The following is a 23,094-nucleotide window of genomic DNA, read 5'->3' on the forward strand; positions in this document are numbered from 1 at the left end:
TTCAAATGTTGTTCATCATAAAATGTCTGTAATTTAAAAAATTGAGTAGTAAAACCTTACCTTTTGCCACATCACTTTGCTGCTCCTAAGAATTTGGAAATTGTCTTTGTGAGAGACCAAATGAAAATTAAGAAAAATGAATCTAAGTTTAAATAACTTCAGATTTTAAGCATGAGTCCTGTGAGTTTAAGATATTCCATTACTGTTTTGTCTGTTTTCATTAGATGTGAATTCTCGTCCTAAAATAGGCAATTCTCACTACGAGTCCTTTGCTTGAATAAAATGTTGCTAATTAATACAAAAATTATACGTAATAGATATTTAAAAGAATTCTTCCCATATCTCTTTCGTTTTCTGTGATAAACACGCATTTGTTACTATAACTATAAACGCCTTTCACGTGTCACTTATTTACGTTTGTCCGTTCAGTTTGTGAAATTCTCTAAAACGCTGTTTTTCTTCTCTATACGGTGACGGTGAAACGTCTGTGGTTCGAAAGCTTAATGTAACTTAATACTTCCATTCTGTGTTGTACAGGAAAGAATAATACGAACTATAAAAGGTATTGAATCAAGAGCTTTACATATAAAGAGAGGGAGAGAGTAGATGAATAGATAGATAGGTGATAAAACTTTCTTAGGAAGCAAACCATACAAGATAGATTAAAGCAGCATTTTTACTGGATATCACAAGTAACAAGTAGGAACCTATACAACATCCTTATACAAGGTGGTGTGACGAAATTAGGTAGCACTGCGAATATCTTGAAAACAAATTGTCCAAGATAGATGGTTGTCAAGTATTATTGGGAAAATCTTAATCCAGCAATGATCGATAATTGTTGATAATGATATGTATGCGTTTCAGATGTAAATAATCCTCACCACTACATTCATGCGATTTATTCCTCATTTTTGATATCTGAGCATTTGATATTAAGAAATAAGCGCTTATACCTTGTTCTGAGAGATCATATGTTTAACCCTGTATCTGTAAGAATTTCTAAAAACAAAGATAGTTAAACTAAAATTTTCTTCCTGGGTAAAACTGGGTAAAATTTACTGTTATGTCTCTTATAACAAACGGTTCTGTGAACCCAAAATATTTTAACAACCAGTTCTAGCGAACCGATGCGAATAGCACCACTGCCTGAAACCGACAAGTGACATACATATCTACAATACTAGAAATAAAAGTAATTTTCCTATTCCTGTATATAATATAACATTCTACCAAAAAGTTCTTAAGCATATGGGAATATTAACTTACAATAACTTACCTGACAACATAAGAAAATCAAAATCTGATAAAAAAAAGTGTTCAAATAAAGGCTAATAAATCACCTACTGCAATATGAACTTGTTAAAAAAAAAAAGTACAATGACAGACTAGAAACTACAAAGTTAACATAGTGTAAAATATATAAGTAATAATATATGTTAGTACTATGAAATCCAAATATTTGTAATCTGATATGTGAGAATTAATGAATTAATAAGTTTTAAAAAAAATCTCACAGATTCATGCTGTAGTAGTAATATGGTGTATATGAAAGTATCTATTGTTATTAATGACACAGAATTCTTAAATAAGTATACTGACATGTACAAATGTACAATTTTGGATCATTTGAACATAAATTAAATAAATAAATAAATAAAACAATTATGTAAGTATCCTTCTTGTAATATTATATGTTAATTATTTATTTTGCAGATGGAAACTGAACTAGAAACACTGCTGAAGAGGAATTCAGTTCTGCAATTGGAAATTGACAATTTAGGTAATAGAGTAACTGCAACGGAACGTGAACTGAATGAGTTTAAAATAAAGAATCATAAGTTAGAAAGTACTTTGAGACATATTCGCATTGATTTACACAATACCTCAGGTCTCATACAGAATCCCGTGGAGCTGAAGAAGGCAGTTAAGGTTGGTTCTCACTACTTTTAATATAAATTTATTTATTTATTTATTTATTTATTTATTTATTATTATTATTGTTATTAATTTCAACTGTAATAATATTTTTTATTTACAAATAATAGGCCTATATGTGTAAAGAATATTGTAATATCCTCTCATATTAGTGCAAGATATGCCCACGGTAGGGTTGCCATATTTCAAAAATAAAAATCCGGAACGTTACTAAATTATGAGAATTTTTGAAATGTTCAAAATGAAAAGAAGTGTTATATACTAATTTACTTTCTTCCATTAGATACAATTGTTCTAGTATTACGTAATCACATTTTTAGTCATTTTAGTAGACCACCTCCTCCCTAGTTAAGCAAACGTAAGCAGATGATTTGTCTCCCTCGCAAGTCTTTTTTTTTTTTAAAAAAAAAGAAAATACTCCCAACATTTTTCCATTGTTGTACGTTTAATTTTATTAATATTTTTCTTCTTGAATGGTCAGCGGAAAATTACCAAAAATATCAGTCAGGGATTATTCATTAAAATATTTCAAAAGCAAAATGCAGATTGAAACAGAGTACTAAAGATAACAAAAAGATTGAGTAGTAAAACCTTTTGTCCCTGGCCCAATAAAACGAATGCTTTGTTCAAAGTAGTTAAATCGTGAACTTAATTAAATCCATGTTTTATGTATTCAATTTTTTTCATGTTTTGAATTGCCATACTCAGAAGTTGAAGAGAATAATTATGTGCTTAATCCTGTTAAAAAAAGAATATATATAAATTCCCTTTCTTTCTTCGCTGAAATCCGGGACATTTAAGCGTCCCGAGAACTATTTTCGAGACACCAGGACGCAGATCTCGATTTCGGGGCGAATGGCAACTCTAGCCTACGTGCTTCAGCACAAACACCACCAAGCAGCCAAGGGATGCCGTCTCCGAAGAAATACGAGAAAGTCACGAAGAGGACTCTTTCAACCCCTCCACAGGCTACGCCTCCAATATGGCTATAAAAGAGAACGCACAACAGCAGAAAACATCAGTCATCAACTGATCATACAGAGTTTGTCCGGAAAGTAATAGGACTGAATCGATTTTAAAAAAAAATATTGAGCCAATCGTTACAATTCTTTAAAAACTTTCAAAATAGGCTCCTTCTGCGTCGATGCAGCGCTTCCAGCGCGATTTCCAAGCATTGAAGGCGTCACGGAAGTCATTCTCCGGAATAGCCTTGAGAGCCGCGGTGCAAGCTGCTTGGATCCCCTTTGTCGTCTCAAAATGCTTGCCTTTCATCGGGCGTTTCAGCAAGGAAACAAAAAGAAGTCCGGGGGGCCACATCTTGGCTGTAGGGCGGCTGCGGAAGCGTTGGGATGCCGGCCTTGGTCAGGTAGCTGTTCACAAGAAAGGCGGTGTGAGCCGGGGCGTTGTCGTGGTGCAGCTTCCAGTCGGCTCCGATGTCTGGTCGGACCCGATTGACCCTTCGTTTGAGTCTCTTGAGCACTTCCACGTAAAACTTGGCGTTGACGGTTTGTCCAGGAGGAACAGATTCATGGTGGACGATGCCTTTGATGTCAAAAAAGACAATGAGCATCGTTTTCACTTTGGATTTGCTCATTCTACCCTTTTTTTGGGCGAGGAGACGCCGGCGTGTGCCACTCGGAAGATTGCCTCTTTGTCTCGGGATCATACTCAAAGATCCATGATTCGTCACCTGTGATTACGTTATTCAAAAATTGGGGGTCACTTTCACACATGTTCAAATTTTCTTGGCACAATTCCACTCGCCGCAATTTCTGGTCGTCAGTGAACACTTTTGGGACAATCTTCGCGCACACCTTGCGCATGTTCAAATGCTCCGTCACAATTTCATGAACCACAGTTTTTGGTAAATTTAACATCTGGGCAATTAAACGAATACTTAGTCGACGGTCTGAGTTCAAAACTTCGCGCACACGAGTCACATTGTCGGTGTTTGTCGAAGTCGAAGTTCTTCCAGCATGGTCTTCATCGGCGACCTCTTCCCGGCCCTCCGAAAAGGCCTTGTGCCACCGAAACACACCACTTCTTGCTAAAGCATCATCTGGGTAAGCCTGCTTGATCATATCAAACGTCTCTGTCGCATATTTACCGAGTTTAACACAGAATTTAATCGCGTACCTCTGCTCTAACGGACGCTGCATTTTTGGCTTGCACCACTCACAGAAACACGTCGCGCGAAAAAGCCTGTCCTGACTCTCCGTGTGCTCGGAGACAACTGACCAGCCGCTCGTTCGTTAGCTAAGAACGCCCTCTACCGGATCCAGTCGGTGCGCGCACGCTCCGAAGTACAGTCATGACGGAATAAAATCAGTCCTATTACTTCCCGGACAAACCCTGTATCCTATATATATCCAAGCTGCTCTGGGTGGGAGAGACTCCCTAACCTTACCTTTGCGCTACTTTGGGCAAAAGGTTTCTTATTCATCTCCGTACTGCACAGAACATAAGATATTATCCCACTTCTGCGCTGATTCGGGCAAGAGGTTCGTAACCCGTCTCTGCGCTGCACTAAACAGAAGATACTATGCCATCTTTGCGCTGCTTCGGGCAAGAGGTTCCTTACCAATCTCCACGCTGCAGTAGGTACTATCTCACCTCTGCGCTGCATCGGACAACAGGTTCCTAACCAACAACCGTAAACCTCCGCGCTGCTCTGGGCAGGAGGTCCAACTTATAGAGAAAGGATCATTGAAGACATGATTTTGTAATTCAGTTTATACACTGTATACAAACTTCTATAATAAAACAGGTAAGGGAAAAAACCCGTGTAACATTATTGTGTCACCATTAGGACAAGACAACCTAATAATCTGCTAGTTAAAGTGTATTTTGCTATACATACAGTACATAACTAAATAAATAACAATTTCTTCTGCCAAAATAAAAACTGTCAGTTATCGGCAACGAGCGACATACCTTTTGGCGCCACAAAAATTCGTTCTTTCGATTTTCTCAAAAACGACGCATGAGAATCTACGCTCAAGCATGTTATTTTCTTCAGCTCGATGTGATTTATTGACTGATGTATGTCTTACGAGAGTAAGTCAAAAAGTATGTGCACTTTTGCTCTAATCGCCTGTAGGTTGGCTGCACGGCTTTCTGCGTTCTCAAGCCGATAGATGACAGTAATCCCTTCGCTTTTAGTGGGTTTCAGCGTTATTACTTCAGTTCGCTATGCGCTGTTGCAAGATAAACATGGCTACGCCAATGTCCGTTTGCACCACAGAAGAAGAGCGTTCTTTAATCCGTTTTTTATGGTCTGAAGTGTACCAAAAACTGAAGTGCACAGAAGACTTTAAGCACAACACGGAAGACAATGTTTTACCACAGCGAAGTGTTTAACAGTGGATTAAAAATTTTGCAATCGGTCGAAAAAGCGTGAAGGACGAGGAAAGAGGATGTATGTGCGTGGTGGGTCCCTAAATAACCCACTGAAGAGCACAAACGCAGACGTATGGCAATCGATGTCAGCACCTATTGGACCGTCATGCTAACGATATATATATATATATATATATTAATGAATCATCACTGGTTTTCTTCTGTGGTGCAAATGGATAGTGGGACAACGATGTTTACTTCGCAACAGTAAATTGAAGTAATAACGCTGAAACCTGTCTCAAACGGAAATAAAAGTGCCATCTATCGGCTTGCGAGAGCAGAAAGCCGTGCAGCCAATTTACAGATGATTAGAATAAAAGTGTGCATACTTATTGTTTTACCCTCTATATTTTGGACATTTCATTCAAATGGAATATAAAATTTAATAGTAAAAGATAATTATAGACTTTATCTTATTAACCATACTATTATTGATTCATTATATATTATTGTTGGCTTCAGTAAAGACCAATCCGTGTACATCAACCAAAGTCGAACACGATATAGAAAGGATATTATGAGACAGGCTAGGAAAGATAAACGGGAAAAGGGTTATGCTTATTTGTGGGTGGATGATGCAGGTACAATAAAACTGGGAAAAAGGGGTAGATGTTAGGAATGTATTTGTATTAAACACTTGAAGATATTTTAAATATATAATAGATGGATTGTCATAATAGCATAACTGTTTATTATCAAAATGTAAATGGTTTGAATACTAAAATTAATAAGTTTTATCTGAATAACTTGTCTTGTGAATATGACATTATTGTATTAATAGAAACATGGTTGCATGGTGGAATTACAAATGAATTATTTACTCATTCTTATAAAGTCTATCGTACTGATAGATTAAATAAAAGAGATGGAGGAGTACTGATTGCAGTAAAAGAGGATATCGCCTCTTATAGAATTGATCTGGGTTATGAAAATGAAGTTATCTGTGTTAGAATAATTTTAAACCGCCAAGTATACGAGGTGTGATTGGAAAGTTTTAAGACTGGGCTTGTAATTTAAAAATGGCAGTACTTAAAGGCAATTGTGATGGATCCCTTTCAAAGTAGTCCCTTGCTGAATGAACACACCGATTCCAACGGTGTTTCCACTGGAAGCATTCCTGAAAATTATTTTCCGTGATGGTGTGAAGCACTCTCTCCGTATGTGCTTGAACGTCCTCAATTGAGTCAAATCTCTTCCCTTTTAATGACAATTTTAATTTAGGAAAAAGGTAGAAGTCGGCCGGGGCCAAATCTGGGGAATACGGGGGTTGCGGAAGCACAGGACTGTTGAATTTGGCCAAAAATTCCTGGATCGAGAAAACACAATGCGCTGGTGCATTGTCGTGGTGGAGAATCCAATTCTTTTCTTTCTAGAGGGCAGGCCTTTTCCGCCGCACATTTTCGCACAGACGCTGAAGGACACTTTTGTAGTATTCCTGGTTGACTTTCTGCCCCCTAGCAGCAAATTCATGATTCACGATACCCTTAGAATCGAAAAAAACCAACAGTGTCTTCACATTCGACCGACTTTGTCGCGTTTTCTTTGGTCTTGGTGGATCTGGGCTCTTCCACTGAGAAGATTGGGCCTTTGTTTCTGGGTCATACCCATAAACCCATGACTCATCACTTGTTATTACCTTATTCAAGAAACCTGAGTCAATTTCGGCTCGATTAAATAGTTCTTGGGACACTTCAAGTCTGTGTTGCTTCTGCTCGTGTGACAACATTTTTGGAATGAATTTCGCGGACACTCGACGCATGTTCAAATCATCAGTTAAAATTGACTGAACCACATAGAAACTTAAATTCAGGTCTTCAGCCATCTCCCTAATTGTAAGTCTACGGTTCGAGCGCACTAAATCGCCAACTTTCGCAATGTTTTCGTTAGTTTTTGATGTTAAAGGCCGACCAGACTGGGAATCATCCTCTACTGACTCGCGGCCATCTTTGAATCTGTGAAACCAGATAAACACGTTTGTCCGGCTCAGACATTTGTCTCCAAAAGCTCTGTTTTTAAGAGTTCTTAAGTCTCCGAAGCAGATTTCCCAGTTTTAAAACAAAGTTTCACACAAACGCGTTGTTCAAATTTTTCATCCATTTTGCTCACTTAAAAATCCGCCAAGACACACACACACGCCTACACTCAACTGAATGTACGCCGTACTGAATAAAAATATCTCGGTGCATGTTTCAACATGTCTCAAAGACACACCAAGTCACCGCTTCCATGCTAACGGGCGATGATATCTATTCCTCCTGAGCAGTGTTGCCAACTTAAAATTTCCAATCACACCACATATTACATTTTTGGAATTTATTTCTGTCCTGCATCTAAAATTGAAAGTTACATATCTTCTTATAATTTATTTGAAACAAATTACGAGTAGTTTAATGGAAGTGTAATTATAATAGGAGATTTTAATCTTCCTTTAATCACTGATTCTAACCATGATCTTACAACAGGAGGGACTTGTTACAAAACACTATCAGATTTTTTGAATATTTCTGAATTGTGCTCAATGAATAATATTAGGGATAGCAATTATAGAACTCTTGGCCTAGTTTTATCGAACTTTGAAGAAAAAATTGATATCCTCCAAAGAAAATGACCCATTGGTTAAACCGGATAAACACCATCCTCCGGTGATTATTGTGATTAAACAAGAAAGAGTAATGAAGTATATAAAAAATGATGAAAAAATGCTATTGAACAAAATTTTAAAAGAGCGGATTTTATGCAATTATATAAACTCCTAAGTGAAGCTAACTTTAATGTTGTAAGTACCTCTTGTAATATAGAGGATGCAGTTTACAATTTTTATCAGATTTTGAACTCAATATTTGATATAACTGTTCCCAGGAAAAGGATATATGCTCAAAAGAAATATCCATACTGGTTCACAAAGAATATTATAGATAAATTAAAATTAAAAGAATATTATAGGGAAAAAATAAAATTATCTGAATATAATAAATTTATGTTCGTAAAGACCAGGAGAGAATTAAAGAAAATGATAAATATTGCATATTCTGATTTTGTAAAGCAAATTAAAAAAAAAAAAACATTAGATGTGATATCCGCTCTTCTTTAAAATTTAGTACAAAACAAAAAGAGAAAAGTGAAACACAATAATAGTATACTAAAGTATCAAAATAGCATTGGAAACTGGTAAAAGTATAGCTGATGGGTATGCCCAATTCTTTCAATCTGTATATAAAACCTTCCCCAATACTATGGACTGGCCCACTAGTAATAATGTTTGTTTTTCATAGTTTAACTTTAAATAGTGTATCCATTAATGAATGTAGAATTGCTATAAAGAAATTTAAACCAAAAAAGACTGGTGGACCTGATGGATTACCTCCTTTTATATTTAAGGCATGCTCTGAACTACTTATGAATCCACTATATTCCATCTTTAATATGATTATAAAAACTAATTGTTTCCCTACATTATGGAAAACAACTCGAGTATGTCCTGTTTTGAAATCTGGAAATAGTAAAATAATTGATAATTATCGACCCATAGCAATATTATGTGCACCAGCAAAAAGGAAGACTTTGGGGCAAAAACCTGTTAAGTCCAAAAAGTGAAAGTGTAAAGGAGATAGCTTCACAAGGGTTTCTCCTCATCCGATTTTCTTCAAACTTGACACATATATAGTAGACCGAAAATAAATCGACACGTATTTTTTTGCTTCTTTCGGAAAATAGGTTAAGGGAACAAAGGCCCCCTTTTCAAAAAAGGGCCCAATTGATTAAAAAGGCCAGTATAAAGAAACGAAACTCTGCCGATGCAAATGTGACTTCAAAGTAGGAAATACGGGTTTTGTCGTTTTTGAGAGTAAAGGTTTGCAGGGGCTATGGCCCCCTTCGAAATCACAAAAGACCCCGCACAATCCTTACGGAAACTGGATTTCTGTGGAATTTTTTAAAACCATGTTATGTTGTAGATATGGTGTTCCTGAGAAAAAGCTTCAATTAGCACAACCACAAATCACTGACCGTTTGGCCACTACAGGCCCACTTTTTTGAAAACAGCCGAAGATAACGATATTCTGGATTTCGGTAAAAATGACTAAACCAGGGATATGTTGTAGATATTGTGATTCTGAGAAAAAGTCTTAATGGGGATAACCACCAATCACTGATCGTTTGGCCACTACAGGGCCACTTTTTTGAAAGCAGCAGAAGATATCGATGTTCAGTATTCCGGTAAAAATGACTAAATCCATGATATGTTGTAGATATTGTGATTCTTAGAAAACGTCTTAATGGGGATAACCACCAATCACTGATCGTTTGGCCACTACAGGGCCACTTTTTTGAAAGCAGCAGAAGATATCGATGTTCTGGATTCCGGTAAAACTGACTAAACCCATGATATGTTGTAGATATTGTGATCCTGAGAAAAGGCCTTAATGGGGATAACCACCAATCACTGATCGTTTGGCCACTACAGGGCTACTTTTTTGAAAGCAGAAGATAGTGATGTTCTGGATTTGGATGAAACTGACTGAGACTGAGATATGTTGTAGATGTTCTGATCCTGAGAAAAAGTTCAACAGGCACAACCACAAATCACTGTCCGTTTGGCCACTGCAGGACCACTTTTTTGAAAAGAGCCGAAGATAACGATATTCTGGCTTTTGGTAAAAATGACTAAACCAGTGATATGTTGTAGATATTGTGATCCTGAGAAAAAGTCTTAAAAAGGGGATAACCGCCAATCACTGATCGTTTAGCCACTACAGGGCCACTTTTTTGAAAGCAGCAGAAGATATCGATGTTCACTATTCCGGTAAAAATGACTAAACCCATGATACGTTATAGATATTGTGATCCTGAGAAAACGTCTTAATGGGGATAACCACCAATCACTGATCGTTTGGCCACTACAGGGCCACTTTTTTGAAAGCAGCAGAAGATATCAATGTTCTGGATTCCGGGAAAAATGACTAAACCCATGATAAGTTGTAGATATTGTGATCCTGAGAAAACGTCTTAATGGGGATAACCACCAATCACTCATCGTTTGGCCACTTTTTTGAAAGCAGCAGAAAATAGTGATATTCTGGATTTCGATAAAAATGACTGACAAGGAGAAAGCAGACTTTGGTAAATGAACTTTAGGTCCATTTTATGCAAGGTGATAGTGTACATTTAAAGTGTTCATATTACAAACTGAGAGAGCGCAGTGGCCTAATATAGCGGAGAAAAAGCGTCTTCAAGTTTTCGAGTCGCCGCGTATATCATACTATATTATATTATGCTTACCACAGTCGTTATATAAAAAATGTTGAGAAAAAATCTCAATGGACACAGCCACCAATCAGTAACCATTTCGCAACTACGGGGCAACATTTTTTAAAACAACAGAAGATAAAGATACTCTGGAATTTCGGTAGTAAACTTGTATGAAACCCTGAAAAGTCCGATCCCACAACTGCAAAAGGGGATGGGAAGAGTAGCGGCCAAGATCATTTAAGCACAGACAACATTCAGATGTTCATCTTGCTGGACAAAGGAAAACCTTGGAAAGCCATAGACAATTTTTCTCAGGGTCACGACGTCTACAACATATCTCAGTTTCATTCATTTACACCGAAATCAAAAATATCGTTATACCCGGCTGTTTTAAAAAATCTGGACATGTAGTAACCAAACGGTCATAATTCGATGGTTGTGTCTATTAAGACTTTTTCTCGTGATGAAAAGATCTTCAACATATCTTCGTTATACTCGGCTTTTACCAAGAAAGTAGCCCTGTAGTGACCAAACGATAAGTGATTTGTGGTTGTGTCCATTCAGTCCTTTTCTCAGGATGACAATATCTACAACATATCACGGTTTCGGGCATTTTCACCGAAATCCAGAGCATCACTATCTTCGGTTACTTTCATAAAAGTGGACTCGTAGTGGCCAAACGGTCAGTGAGTGGTAGTTGTGCCCATTAAGACTTTTCCTCAGGGTCACAATATATACAACATAACACGGTTTCAGGCAATTCCACCAAAATCCAAAATACCGTTACATTCTGTTTCCAAAACCGACCCTGTAGTGGCCAAACGGTTAGTGGTCAGTGATAAGCCCATTAAGAACTTTTCTCAGGATCACAACATCTACAACATATCACAATTTCATTTATTTTCATCGAAACCCAGAATATCATTATCTTCTGCTACTTTCAGAAAAGTGGCCCTGTAATGGCCAAACGATCAGTGATTGGTGATTATCCCCATTAAGACGTTTTCCCAGGATCACAATATCTAAAACATAGCACGGGTTTAGTCATTTTTACCGAAATCCAGAACATAGTTATCTTCGGCTGTTTTCAAAAAAGTAGCCCTGTAATAGCCAAGCGGTCAGTGATTTGTGGTTGTGCCTGTTGAAACTTTTTCTCAGGATCAGAACATCTACAACATATCACAGTCTCAGTCATTTTCATCGAAATCCACAATATCACTATCTTCTGCTGCTTTCAAAAAAGTTGTCTTGTAGTGATTGGTGATTATCCCCATTAAGACTTTTTCTCAGGGTCACAATATCTAAAACATATCACGGGTTTAGTCATTTTTACCGAAATCCAGAATATCGTTATCTTCGGCTGTTTTCAAAAAAGTGGCCCTGTAGTCGCCAAACGGTCAGTGATTTGTGGTTGTGCTCATTGAGACTTTTTCAAAGGAACACCATATCTACAACATAACATGGTTTTAAGCAATTCCACCGAAATCCAATTTCCATCAGGATTGTGCGGGGTCTTTTGTGATTTCGAAGGGGGCCATAGCAACCCTTTTCTCGCAAAAACGACAAAACCCGTATTTCCTACTTTGAAGTCTCTTCGCATCGGCAGAGTTTCGGTTCTTTAAATTGGCCCTTTTAAACAATTGGGCCCTTTTTTTGAAAAGGGGGTCTTTGCCTCCCTTAACCTATTTTCCGAAAGAAACAAAACATACGTGTCGATTTATTTTCAGTTTACTATATATGTGTCAAGTTTGAAGAAAATCGGATGAGGAGAAACCCTTGTGAAGCTATCTTCTTTACACGTTCACTTTTTGGACTTAACGGGTTTTTGCCCCAAAGTCTTCAAATATTTGAACAAATTTTAAGTACGTCAAACCATATATTTCTGAGTTTCAACATGGGTTTTACCCCGGCAGATCTACAATGACATTAAATTGAAGTCTATATCTTACTGACCAGTTATACAATTCATCAATATCTTGTTGTAGACATAGACTATCTTTATGGTTTTTTACTTCGATAAATAATTTAGTCATCTGCGTACATTCCTGGAGTTGGCATATTTAACCGTATTAAATATATCATTAATATACAATATAAAAAGAAGAGGTCCAAGCTAGGATTCTTGAGGTACTCCGGTAGTACATCTATATTATTCGGACTTAAATTGTTTTCCTGTAAAAAAATGTCCAGGTCTTCTGTAATTGGAGAAGATATTCTCTGTTGAAGACAATAAATAAATAAATTATCACGTTGCTAGTGCCATAATGACAGGTTTAATGAGGGTATATTTCACTATTAGTTTCAGATCAATAGGTGGTATGGTTCTCGTTCAGTATTCACTTTTAGGTTTACGAATTAATTTTTGTCTTCTTCTCTATTTCCTCAAAAAGTATGCGTGAACTTTTATTCTAACGCATTTCCTTTTGTTCGTATCAGTAATATTTATCGATTGCTATATGTCTCATCTTTGAACAATCTTTTTCCATTAAACGGTATTATTGTAGAATTTAGGTGCTGTAAGCTAGAAAACTTTTGACTAATATAGTAAATTAAAATAAGCATTTTCATTAGTACATTGCTTATATTGAAAAAAAAAAAAAAAAGCGGTTAATTTTGTAAAGCATAAAGCATTAAGAATAGGCCACTGATATTTTAATATCCTTTACTTCTGAAGGGTTGTCATTCTATAGTCACTATATATACATACTCATGTCTCTCCGGTCTCTTCCTTACAATCTCTGAAGATGAGTGCGATGTCTGCATTCGAAACGTCGAATATCAATGCTTTTACCTAGCTGATATCCCGAGAAGGCTTACTTGATAATTTTGTTCAAATATTACAAATAAATGTTTCGGTATTAACTGCAGCACATGATTAAGAAATTGGAGCAGGTGACTTGGATATACTTCATAGTAAAATTATAATACAGTTTTCGAGAAAATCGCGAAAATCGAATTTATTTGCTGTTAAAAAGTATGTCGTTGCTTGCCGATCTGATGTAGTTGAATAGTTTTTACTCTGCTAGAATAAATTTATTTATTTATTTATTTATTACTAGGATCAATTGCCCGCTTCGCTGGGCTAAATTAAGAAAGAATTGTAATATGTTCCTTTAGTCAGTCACTTTTTACTACTACTAAAGCGCTCTCTGATATCGGTCATTTCCGATCATTTTTGTATTTCTCCTCCCTTCTTCTCCCGCATGTTGCGGGGATGAATTTGGATTTAAACGAGATCGGAAGTGTCACTATTTATCTCAACGACCCCGAAAATATGGATTCGACATTAATATTGATTATTTTGGATCATTTCTATGTATCTCCCCCTCCCTCAAGTTACAGGGCTGAATTTGATTGGATTTGAACGGCATCGGAAGTGTCACTGTTCATCTCAGCGACCTCGAAAACTATAGATTCAACATAAATATCGGTCATTTTCGATCATTCTTAAATGTCTCTCCTCCTCCCCTTAGTTTCACCGTCAAAGTGATGATAAAAACCATCTCAGGTCCGAACCTCATCTATGTTGAAAATTTGATGGAGATCGGTCGGGTGATTCAAGAGTTATTAAGTCACAAACATGGTCACTTTCATTTATATATATATATCGCCTTCTCCTCTCCCTTACATTGCTCCGTGAAAATGAAATGACAAAAACCCATTCCAGACCCGAATCTCATCTATGTTGAAAATTTGATCGACATCGGTCGAGTGGCTCAAGAGATGAAGAGTCACAAACATAGTTACTTTAAATTTTATAATAGATTTATGTATGTACTATATGCTCATACAAATACCATATTCTGTCCTTGTTCCTTATGTACTGTATCTAAAAATTATTCGATGATTTTTCGTATAATGGATTAGCTTTAATAATTATCGTTAATAATTATTATTTTTATTTTATCCGCTATTAGGATATTTATCATAGGCATGGAGAAGATCCAGAACTGCTGCAGAGCAGAGCTAAAGATAGAGATGCCCAGGCGGAATTTGAGAGACAGCGAGCTCATCTAGAAAAAATGATAATAACACTCAAGCGACAGATGCAAGCAGGTAGCTCAAGTCAAACAGGAAGTCAACTGAAATTAATGGAGGTATGTTTTTCTGTTCTTTTTTTTTCACCTAGAAATTGTTAAAACAAAGATAGGGACATGAAAAACAAAATAGTAAATATATGCATGATCTCTTGCAAATTGTTCAGATAAGAATTCTAAAAATACATATATTACATTTTCAATTTCCTATTTTAGCAATAGCTTGTATATGTACTTACGTATTTTTATATTGTCTTAAATAACGTATATCATCCTAATATTTTTAACTTCCTCTCAGGTGCTTATATACATCACTTGTAAAATTCTGTTTCTATGTAATAATGAGCATTGTTTAGACTATTAAATGAAGCTGATTTTGCTAACAATGATTTTAAGTAATGGAATGTATTAATTTAAACAAATGGAAAGCTTTTGTAACTTTTTTTTTAGTTTAGTGTCTTATAATTTACAGTATGCAGAAATTGAAGTCTGTTTCGTCCAGAAATCGAACGCCGAGCAGACATGCAAAGCATTTGGACACTGGAGAGATTGTTGGGTAGAAAGAGAAGTAAATCTAAATAGATAATGATGGAGAAAGTGGGGTAGAAAGGCGCAGTGTGGAGATAATTAAAAGTAACTAGCACAAGGTGTATTTAAACTATGAAGTGTCCTAGACAGTGGTTCTCAGCCGATGTTTCGCGACGCAGGGTGTGTCATGTAGTCCCCTAACTTGTGTCGCAAAAGAATTTAAAAATCACGAGGAATTAAATAATAATTAGTTAAAATCGAGACAGACTGTAGAAGTCAACACCTTCAGCGGTAGCAATAATGCTCGGTGTTATATAGAGTCATTGTAAAAACTAATTGGTTTCACTAGTATAATTAATTATTATTATTATTATTATTATTATTATTATTATTATTATTATTAATAATAATAATAATAATAATAATAATAATAATAATAATAATATCAAAGAAGTATGTCGCGATGTCCTGGATATTTAGTAAAGTGTGTCTTCAATCAAAAAAGGTTGAGAACCACTGTTCTAGGGTAACTCCCTTCTACAGAAAAATTCTTAATTACAAGTCTATTAGGGCTTGCTTCCTTGTTAAGTTAGAATTAAAACGGGAGATTTAAATGTAGGTGAAATGTACAATGTGAGGCTTAGAGTAATATATTATGATAGCCCATCTCTCAGTTGGTAAAATTTCGCATTTAATACAAAAAGAAAGTATTGCAAGGTTCCACGTGCTTCCAACACCATGTGTTGGCTGTAAACACATGTCAGACGACAGCCACGAAGATGTCGTAGATTATAGCCAACAATCGCCAAATAACGAAAATCAACGAAGTTAGCCAACATTTTTGGGTCAAAGGACACGAAACACCGCACAAGACGTTAATCTGCACCGATTGATCGTACACCACTCTCTAAGACGCCTGGCCATTGAGAAGCACCTACTTACACTTTGGCCACAAGTGCCTCAGTTCCTACCGCCCTAAGACGCATGTTCATTGGACTCCTATAAATTCACCAGCAATCGCCAGGTTATTAAGAGGAACTTATATTTTATCTGTAATATTTATTACTACTGTATACAAGAGGAAACTTTTAAAATAAAAAGGTGGTGTGAAAGTCGAAACTCTCCTGTACTATCTTTTAGCTCTACGGAACTCTCCTGTACTATCTTTTAGCTCTACCCTAAGTCAGAATCTTTACAATATAAACGTACATTTTATATTCCAACGACTTTCAAAATCCTGTTCCTAATTTTTTCTCATTTAGTATAAACTAAACTCACATTGTTTACCATTTATTAGGAATGAGCATACTAGTTGTTCCCCACAAGCTCGCGGCTCGTCTGAAAATTTCCTGCACGCTAGTGACATCTCTTGGTGTCATGTAAGAGGCAGCGCGGCTAGCAAAAACTATTAGCCAGACTGTGAAGTATTGAATCGTCTTGCGTTTATAATAAGGATGAAAAATATCTAAATATTTCAGTCTAGATGTGTATGCAACCCACAACTCTTAAATGTTTTGAAGTTTGCATATTAACTGTACTCACAGGCTGATACGTTCCTCAAGGGGCACGGTGGCTCAGTGGTAGAACTTCACCTCCGGTGCTTGGGGTCCCTGGTTCGATCCCAGCTCGCACCGTGTGGACTTTGTGGTGGACAAACGCCGTACTCGTGGTGGGTTTTCTCGGGGTTCCCCCGTTTCCTCCCACTTTCTTCATTCCACCATTTCACTCATCTCTCATCATCACCGTCTCCTTTAGCCTAACCGGCATAACCGTGGGACGTAAAACTTAAAGATTTCATTTTTGATACGTTCCTCCTTTATAAATAGGATTTCTGAACGAATGTAGCTATGCAGAAGTAAAATACTTTGGACGAAAAACTACCAGATCCACAACAGAATATCCTGTAATTATGCAGCAGCAATTTGACCTAAACCATACCAATTAAAGGTTAGCAATGAAAGATGCCAAGGACTTTTTTTTAAGTAATTGGCCAGTACTTATAAATATTCATTGTGGCGCAAAAGTCAGTCCCCCGCCCTTTCTTCTCATAAAAATAAAGATAATTTGCACTAAAATTAGGTATGTTTAAGTAATAAGTTGATCACACTGTCGTGTAACCTTGACAACAGTACACCAATTGTTATTCTTTTGTCTACAGTTAAAACTCAGTTTTTGTTGTGGTGTGTTGATTTGTTGTATTCAAGCAATTTCCCCTTTTTTGTGACGTGTTGAAAACTGCAATATTGTGAAAGTGTTTCAATTGTGTTGGAAACTTAACAACAACAACAACTGAAGTGCAGAAAATTTTTCGAGTCGTTTCTTGATGCGCCTTTAGCAACACAGCAGCTGTGGAAAGTGAACAAGAAACTTGAAACAACGGAAAGTATTGCAGGTATAGCGAAGTGTGGATGGCTAAGAGGTGTTTGTACGGAAGAAAACAGACAGTTGGTCGTCCAAGTATTTGTAAAATGTAGTGAAGAATGGAGGATAGTTTGAGCGATACAACAGAAACTGCTTATTTGTGTAGGGGCCCGCAATGTAACTGACTTCTATAATCAAACTTAAATTTTGTGTATGGGTAAACTGACTTGTGCGCCACTCTGTAAATATAGAAAAGTACCCTCCCAGTATGTTCTTGATGAGAATTAGGAAAATTCCTGGAGAAACTCCAGTAAGGTTACGCATTCGCTGGATTCGAATCTTATACCCGATTGCGAGATGAGGATACGATTAACCAGTGTGCGAATTAAATTATTGATGTTGGGAGATAATCTGAGGCTCGACAGGAAGACATAAAGGTCTAACAGCCTTTTCCCCACTCATCTAACACACACAAACCTAACTATCTGACGAGAGTAATAATAACAATAATAATAAAAAAGATTAACTAAACTAACTATAGGGCCTATATTGACTGAATTACGCGCATCTAATCTTTCCGAATGTGTTTGAATATAGGATTGAAAGTGTCTTACATTGGATATGTACAGTATGCGGCAAAACAAAGAGTACTGAAATTCGCGTACGGATGGTGCGCAGATACAACATGGTATGAGCTGTGAGCGTCAAACGTGCGCTCAGTCGTGTGTGGACTAGCGTAGTGTGCAGTTGATGCAAAGATAATGTTACAACAGGAGAAGGTTTATTGATGAGCTCTATTTCCACTCATACGTTGTGGAGCAACATCTCACTGCAGATGAGCGCCCACGTCTACTGTATTGCTCTGGAGCTATGGCATATGAACATGAAGCCTTCATCAGTAACATATGGTTCAGTGATGAAAGCCATATGTACCTTGATCGCCACATCGATTGCCAGTTGATTATTGATACATTCTTGCATCTTTTCCGCGGTTTCCGCCGCATCAAAAATCTGTCGTTACAATAACAATGGATGTAGAAAGAAGGGGCTACCGCTCACATTGCAACTGGATCGTCACTTGTCCTTCTGCCCACAAGAGTTTGGACATCACCTGATTTCCCGCAAAATAGATTTTCCATATCCTTCCCACTCCCCTGGCCTCAGGGCTCAAGACACCTAGATAACCCCTACCAGTATACCGTAGTTCAGAGAGAAGATTCGCTCATTGTTCTGTCGTTCCAGCAACCCGTGTTCACTAACGTCCATCGATCTATAGGACCGCTATGAAGAATGTGCGCGATGTAATGGTCATCATTTTGAACACATGATATGCAGGCACGAGTCTTCTTAAATTTATAATGTGGGTTGAGTAACGTTTAGTTGACATTCATTTGACAACATTTCTTATGTTTCATTATGTTGTACAACAAATAAATAAATAAATAAATAAATAAATGCCAACGATGTGATTTTAGTACTATTTGTTTTGCCGCATACTATAAAATATAAGATGTCTGCAACTCCATACATGACTTTGATATACATAATTAGGGTAATATTGTCATCCAAATTTTACCTCTGGCGACGATCTGAAGGGTATAAAGATAGATTGGAAATGCCAACTATAGGCACAATAAAATAGTTAATCTGGATGACGGAGAAAACAGGGGTATAGAATATGTATAGTGTGATAGCTGTGGACAGAATTAGAAGCCGAAAGTAAATAGTCGACATCTTTCATTTCGGTATACAGCTAGCTAAGGGCACTGATTTCTCTGTAACTTTGTGGGGAGGGGGCATTCAGATGTGTGTTTGGTTGCAGAAAGCATATGTGAGGATTTAAAAAAAAAATTGAATTCAAATTATGCCAAATATTGTATATTCATAAATACAATGCGCGGGACCCACATGAGCACTGAGGGTGTCCAGGCCCCCAGGATCCGCGCCCTTGCAGCTAGCAGGAAAAAACTAGTGGAATTTAACATTATACTCGAAATTTTTATTACTAAACATAGTTTGGGAAAAGGAGTACAAGTATCCTCAGCAGAGGTGGTTCAGTTAGTTTCTTAAGATCAAAATGTGATTAAGGGGAAGGAAATCTTCTTCACCTCTCGCCCACTGGTAATTTGCTTCCTGTGAATTTCTATTTGTTGGTTACGACTTTATTTAAGAGAATGTAGGGTAATGGCAGTAAATATCGAACGACCCCTAAATATCGAACACCTTGGTCATTTCGTTAAGAAATAAGAAAACCAAAAACGTTGCGTACTATCTGAAATTTGTGATCACACCCTTCCAAACCTGGCCTTATAAAAATCAATAGGTCGATACGTTTCGATATGAGTGAACGCGGGAAAGTTTCCTAGTCTGTGGTCTTGGTGGGAGATTGGAGAAGTCGCTATATTTTTTGTAAGGTGCAGCACCGCAGTAATAATCCTTTTTCTCTTGTGTGATGGTGTCATTATAAAATATCCTTTTAATAATACGATGTGTTAATATCAATATATGTATATTTATTTGTTATAATATTTCTTTTCAGCTATCGTCTTATTTGAAGGGAAAAGAAAATAATGTTCGATATTCGAGACCCATTTCATAATATCGAAATGCCGTTCGATAAAAGAGGTTCCTTTAAGGAAAAGTGTTCTTTTGTATCGAACATTATTGTAATTCGAAGGGCTATTGGTGATTTAAATATTAATTTAACTAAGTTGTTGATTTCTTTTGCACTGAATACCGAGTTTTACACTGAATTGTAAGCCATCCACTTTGTATCTGATAGTTCATGGGTTCAAACCGTTATAAAAATATTTAGATTTACAATTTTTAGTAATGTTTCGTCAAAGAGAGCCTATCTAATCGAGGTCTTACATCGTGCTGATCGCATTATTTCACACTTCTGACCCGGGCTCTTCTCCTTAACGTATAGACTAGTAACCCAGTTGAAGTTAATCATAAATAATTGTTTACATTCTTGTTGAGTATCCTTAACTACTGCTCAGGATTTGACAATGGGCAAAATTAAGACACCCAACAAGGAAGGTGTCCCCAAAATCAGAATCAAACCTGTCAGAAAATGAAACCATTCCATTATTCGTTATCTGCCTTGACAAGCTGGTCAGCAGATGAGGTCCGGTATGATGTCCCAAAGACAGGCATCGAGAACCTTCCAGGTTCCTATCACAAATTTAAACGATAAATTATCTGGGCGTCAGAAGACTGAGATTGCTCTTGGCCGGAAGCCGTTCCTGAGCCCGCAAGAAGAAGAGGGAATTTCTGAATGGGTAATGAACATGGCAAATAGAGGATTTCCGTTTAAGAAAAGTAATTTACTGGACACTGTTCAGTAAATTGTACAGTCTTTAGGAAGAAGCACATCGTTCAAGCATGGAAGACCAGGGAAAATTTGGTTCAAGTGTTTTATGGGAAGACATCCTTGTCTGTCTCAGAAGAAGGTTGAAACTACTAGCAAGGGTAGGGTTGCGGTTTTGGAAGAGAGAATGAGCGGCTGGTTTGCTGAACTTTAGAGCTATCTTGAATCTGAGGGATTAAGTGCAATAATGGAAGACCCAAGAAGGATCCTCAACGCAGACAAAATAAACTTCGTTCCACATGGTTTCAGGAAAGTACCTTGATGTGAGAGAAGTACAGCGTCAAATTACAGCAACATCTAAAGAAAAAGAGGGCATAACAGTACTTGGCAATTTCTGTGCTAACGAGCTTTGCGCCCAAACCATGATTATCTACAGCAACATAGGACTTAAGCAAATTATGAAGAAGAATGTACCTGAGCTATGGATCTATGAGAAAACAGAAAGTGGCTGAATGAAGACTACAACATTTTTGACTTACCTCCAACGGGTTTGGCTGGAGACTGAGAAAATCACACTTCCTTTTATTATCTTTCTTGATGGGCACAGGAATCATCTATCACTTCAAGTCAGTGGATATTGTCACGATTATCGAATACTGGTGCATTGTCTTTTCCCCAATGCCACTCATCTTCTGTAACCAGCAGATGTAGGCGTATTTTCATCCTTGAAACGAGCATTGAAGAATGCTCTTTAGGACGAGAAAATCAAAACTCTCGGTAACGAAAGTAAAATTTGCACCCCAATTGAAGAAAGTTTGTAATGATGCCGTCAAACCAGAAATTGTGAAAAGCGCATTTCGTAAGTGTGGTCTTTATCCATTGAGTCCTGCTGCTGTGGACTATACCGTGTGTGTTGACGATATTCGGAAGATCCCAGTGGGAAAACCACAGCAACAGAGTGACTAGAGTACCCCTTCATCTTTTCAACAAAAGGTCCCTACTCCTCATCAGAAACTGAAGTTCGTGCTTGATGATCTGGAAGAATTCATGCCTCCTCGTGTTCTTAATAAGTTCCGTGACAAACTAAGCCGTGACGAAGAGGAACAGAGTGATGGTGATTCAGATTTGGATGCTTATTGGAAAAGTGTTAAAACCCGGTACAGTGTGACACATGAAACTAAATTGGCTGATAAAAACTAAACAACAAATGATTGAAGCTCAGAAGAAGAAAACGAAGAGTAAGAAAGTGATAATGGTGAATTCACATGGCATAATGAACGCTTAAATATGTACGCACCTTCACCCAAGAAGGATCTTCTAGGTGCCATCATTTCGAAAACTGGAGTAAAAATTCACAAGTCAAAATATTGCATCAAGATGAGATTGCTTCGGAATTATTATGCTCGCCTTCCTCAAGTAGTAGTGACGATTTTTCAAAGAGTTTCTCAAACTTCCTGAAGCCACGGAGAAACCCCAACAATTTAAGCTGAAGAAAGTGTATGCAATATCTTCCGAGGAATACCGGAAAGAACCGAAGAAGAAGAAAGGCAACCAAAAAGATTAACGTAAGATGCTCCTCTCTATGCTGAATAGTGACGATATGAAACAAACATTTTGTAGCTTAGAATATTTTAATATGTATTTCTCTTTGCGTCTGCTATCTTAGTTTATATTTTAGAATTATTGCAATGTGTTTACAATGAAACTACACCCGTATTGTCCTTAAAGTGAACTTGTTTAAAAATAAAATATTTTGTTTCTATATTTAAACCCCGCTCTTCAATATATAAAACAGCCTGTTCGATAATTAAAACCTCATTGATCGATATATAACACAACCCGTTCGATACATGAAGTAATACAACTTTGCTATTTAAATGTTCTTCAAATTTCAAAATTGTTAATTACAATTGTCATAAAGGGTTGGTTTCAATCAATAAATAACACCTTTAAAGTTTTATCGCTAAAACAGTGCCTTGTTCCTCACTGATAGAAAATAATGATTAAATATTCATAGGAATGTCCTTAAGTGTTCGATATATAGTGCCATAACCCTACTCTAGAATAGATATGATGGGGGGGGGAGGAGAGGAAGAGAGGAAAGAACGCTGTATGTAATACGGACTATGATAAAGTGTCCAGGTTGAAGAGATTAATAAAGTACCGTAGAGCAGGGAAACTTTAAATTTACAGCAATTGGCCTGCAAATGATAGCAGAATAATTGTGATGATTTGATTAACGCTTGAATTCTTGTGTGTAATTTACTAAAA

General features: G+C 36.9%; 1 protein-coding gene across 5 annotated transcripts in view; it reads left to right on the forward strand.

Annotated features, from left to right (window-relative positions):
• The window catches only part of tous (testes of unusual size), a 92,607-nt gene that overhangs the window by 63,627 nt on the left and 5,886 nt on the right, over positions 1-23,094 (forward strand). For 4 of the 5 annotated variants that reach the window (XM_081742343.1, XM_081742347.1, XM_081742345.1 and 1 more), the window contains 2 exons: positions 1,717-1,932; positions 14,502-14,681. In XM_081742343.1, the coding sequence (XP_081598469.1) occupies positions 1,717-1,932; positions 14,502-14,681 (396 nt within the window). Of the gene's footprint in view, positions 1-1,716; positions 1,933-14,501; positions 14,682-15,093; positions 15,255-23,094 lie in introns of all 5 variants that reach the window. The other variant, XM_081742346.1, reaches the window with a different exon arrangement.

Source organism: Thermobia domestica, chromosome 16 (genome assembly GCF_964235325.1).
Source record: "Thermobia domestica chromosome 16, izTheDome1.hap1.1, whole genome shotgun sequence".
NCBI lineage: Eukaryota > Metazoa > Arthropoda > Insecta > Zygentoma > Lepismatidae > Thermobia > Thermobia domestica.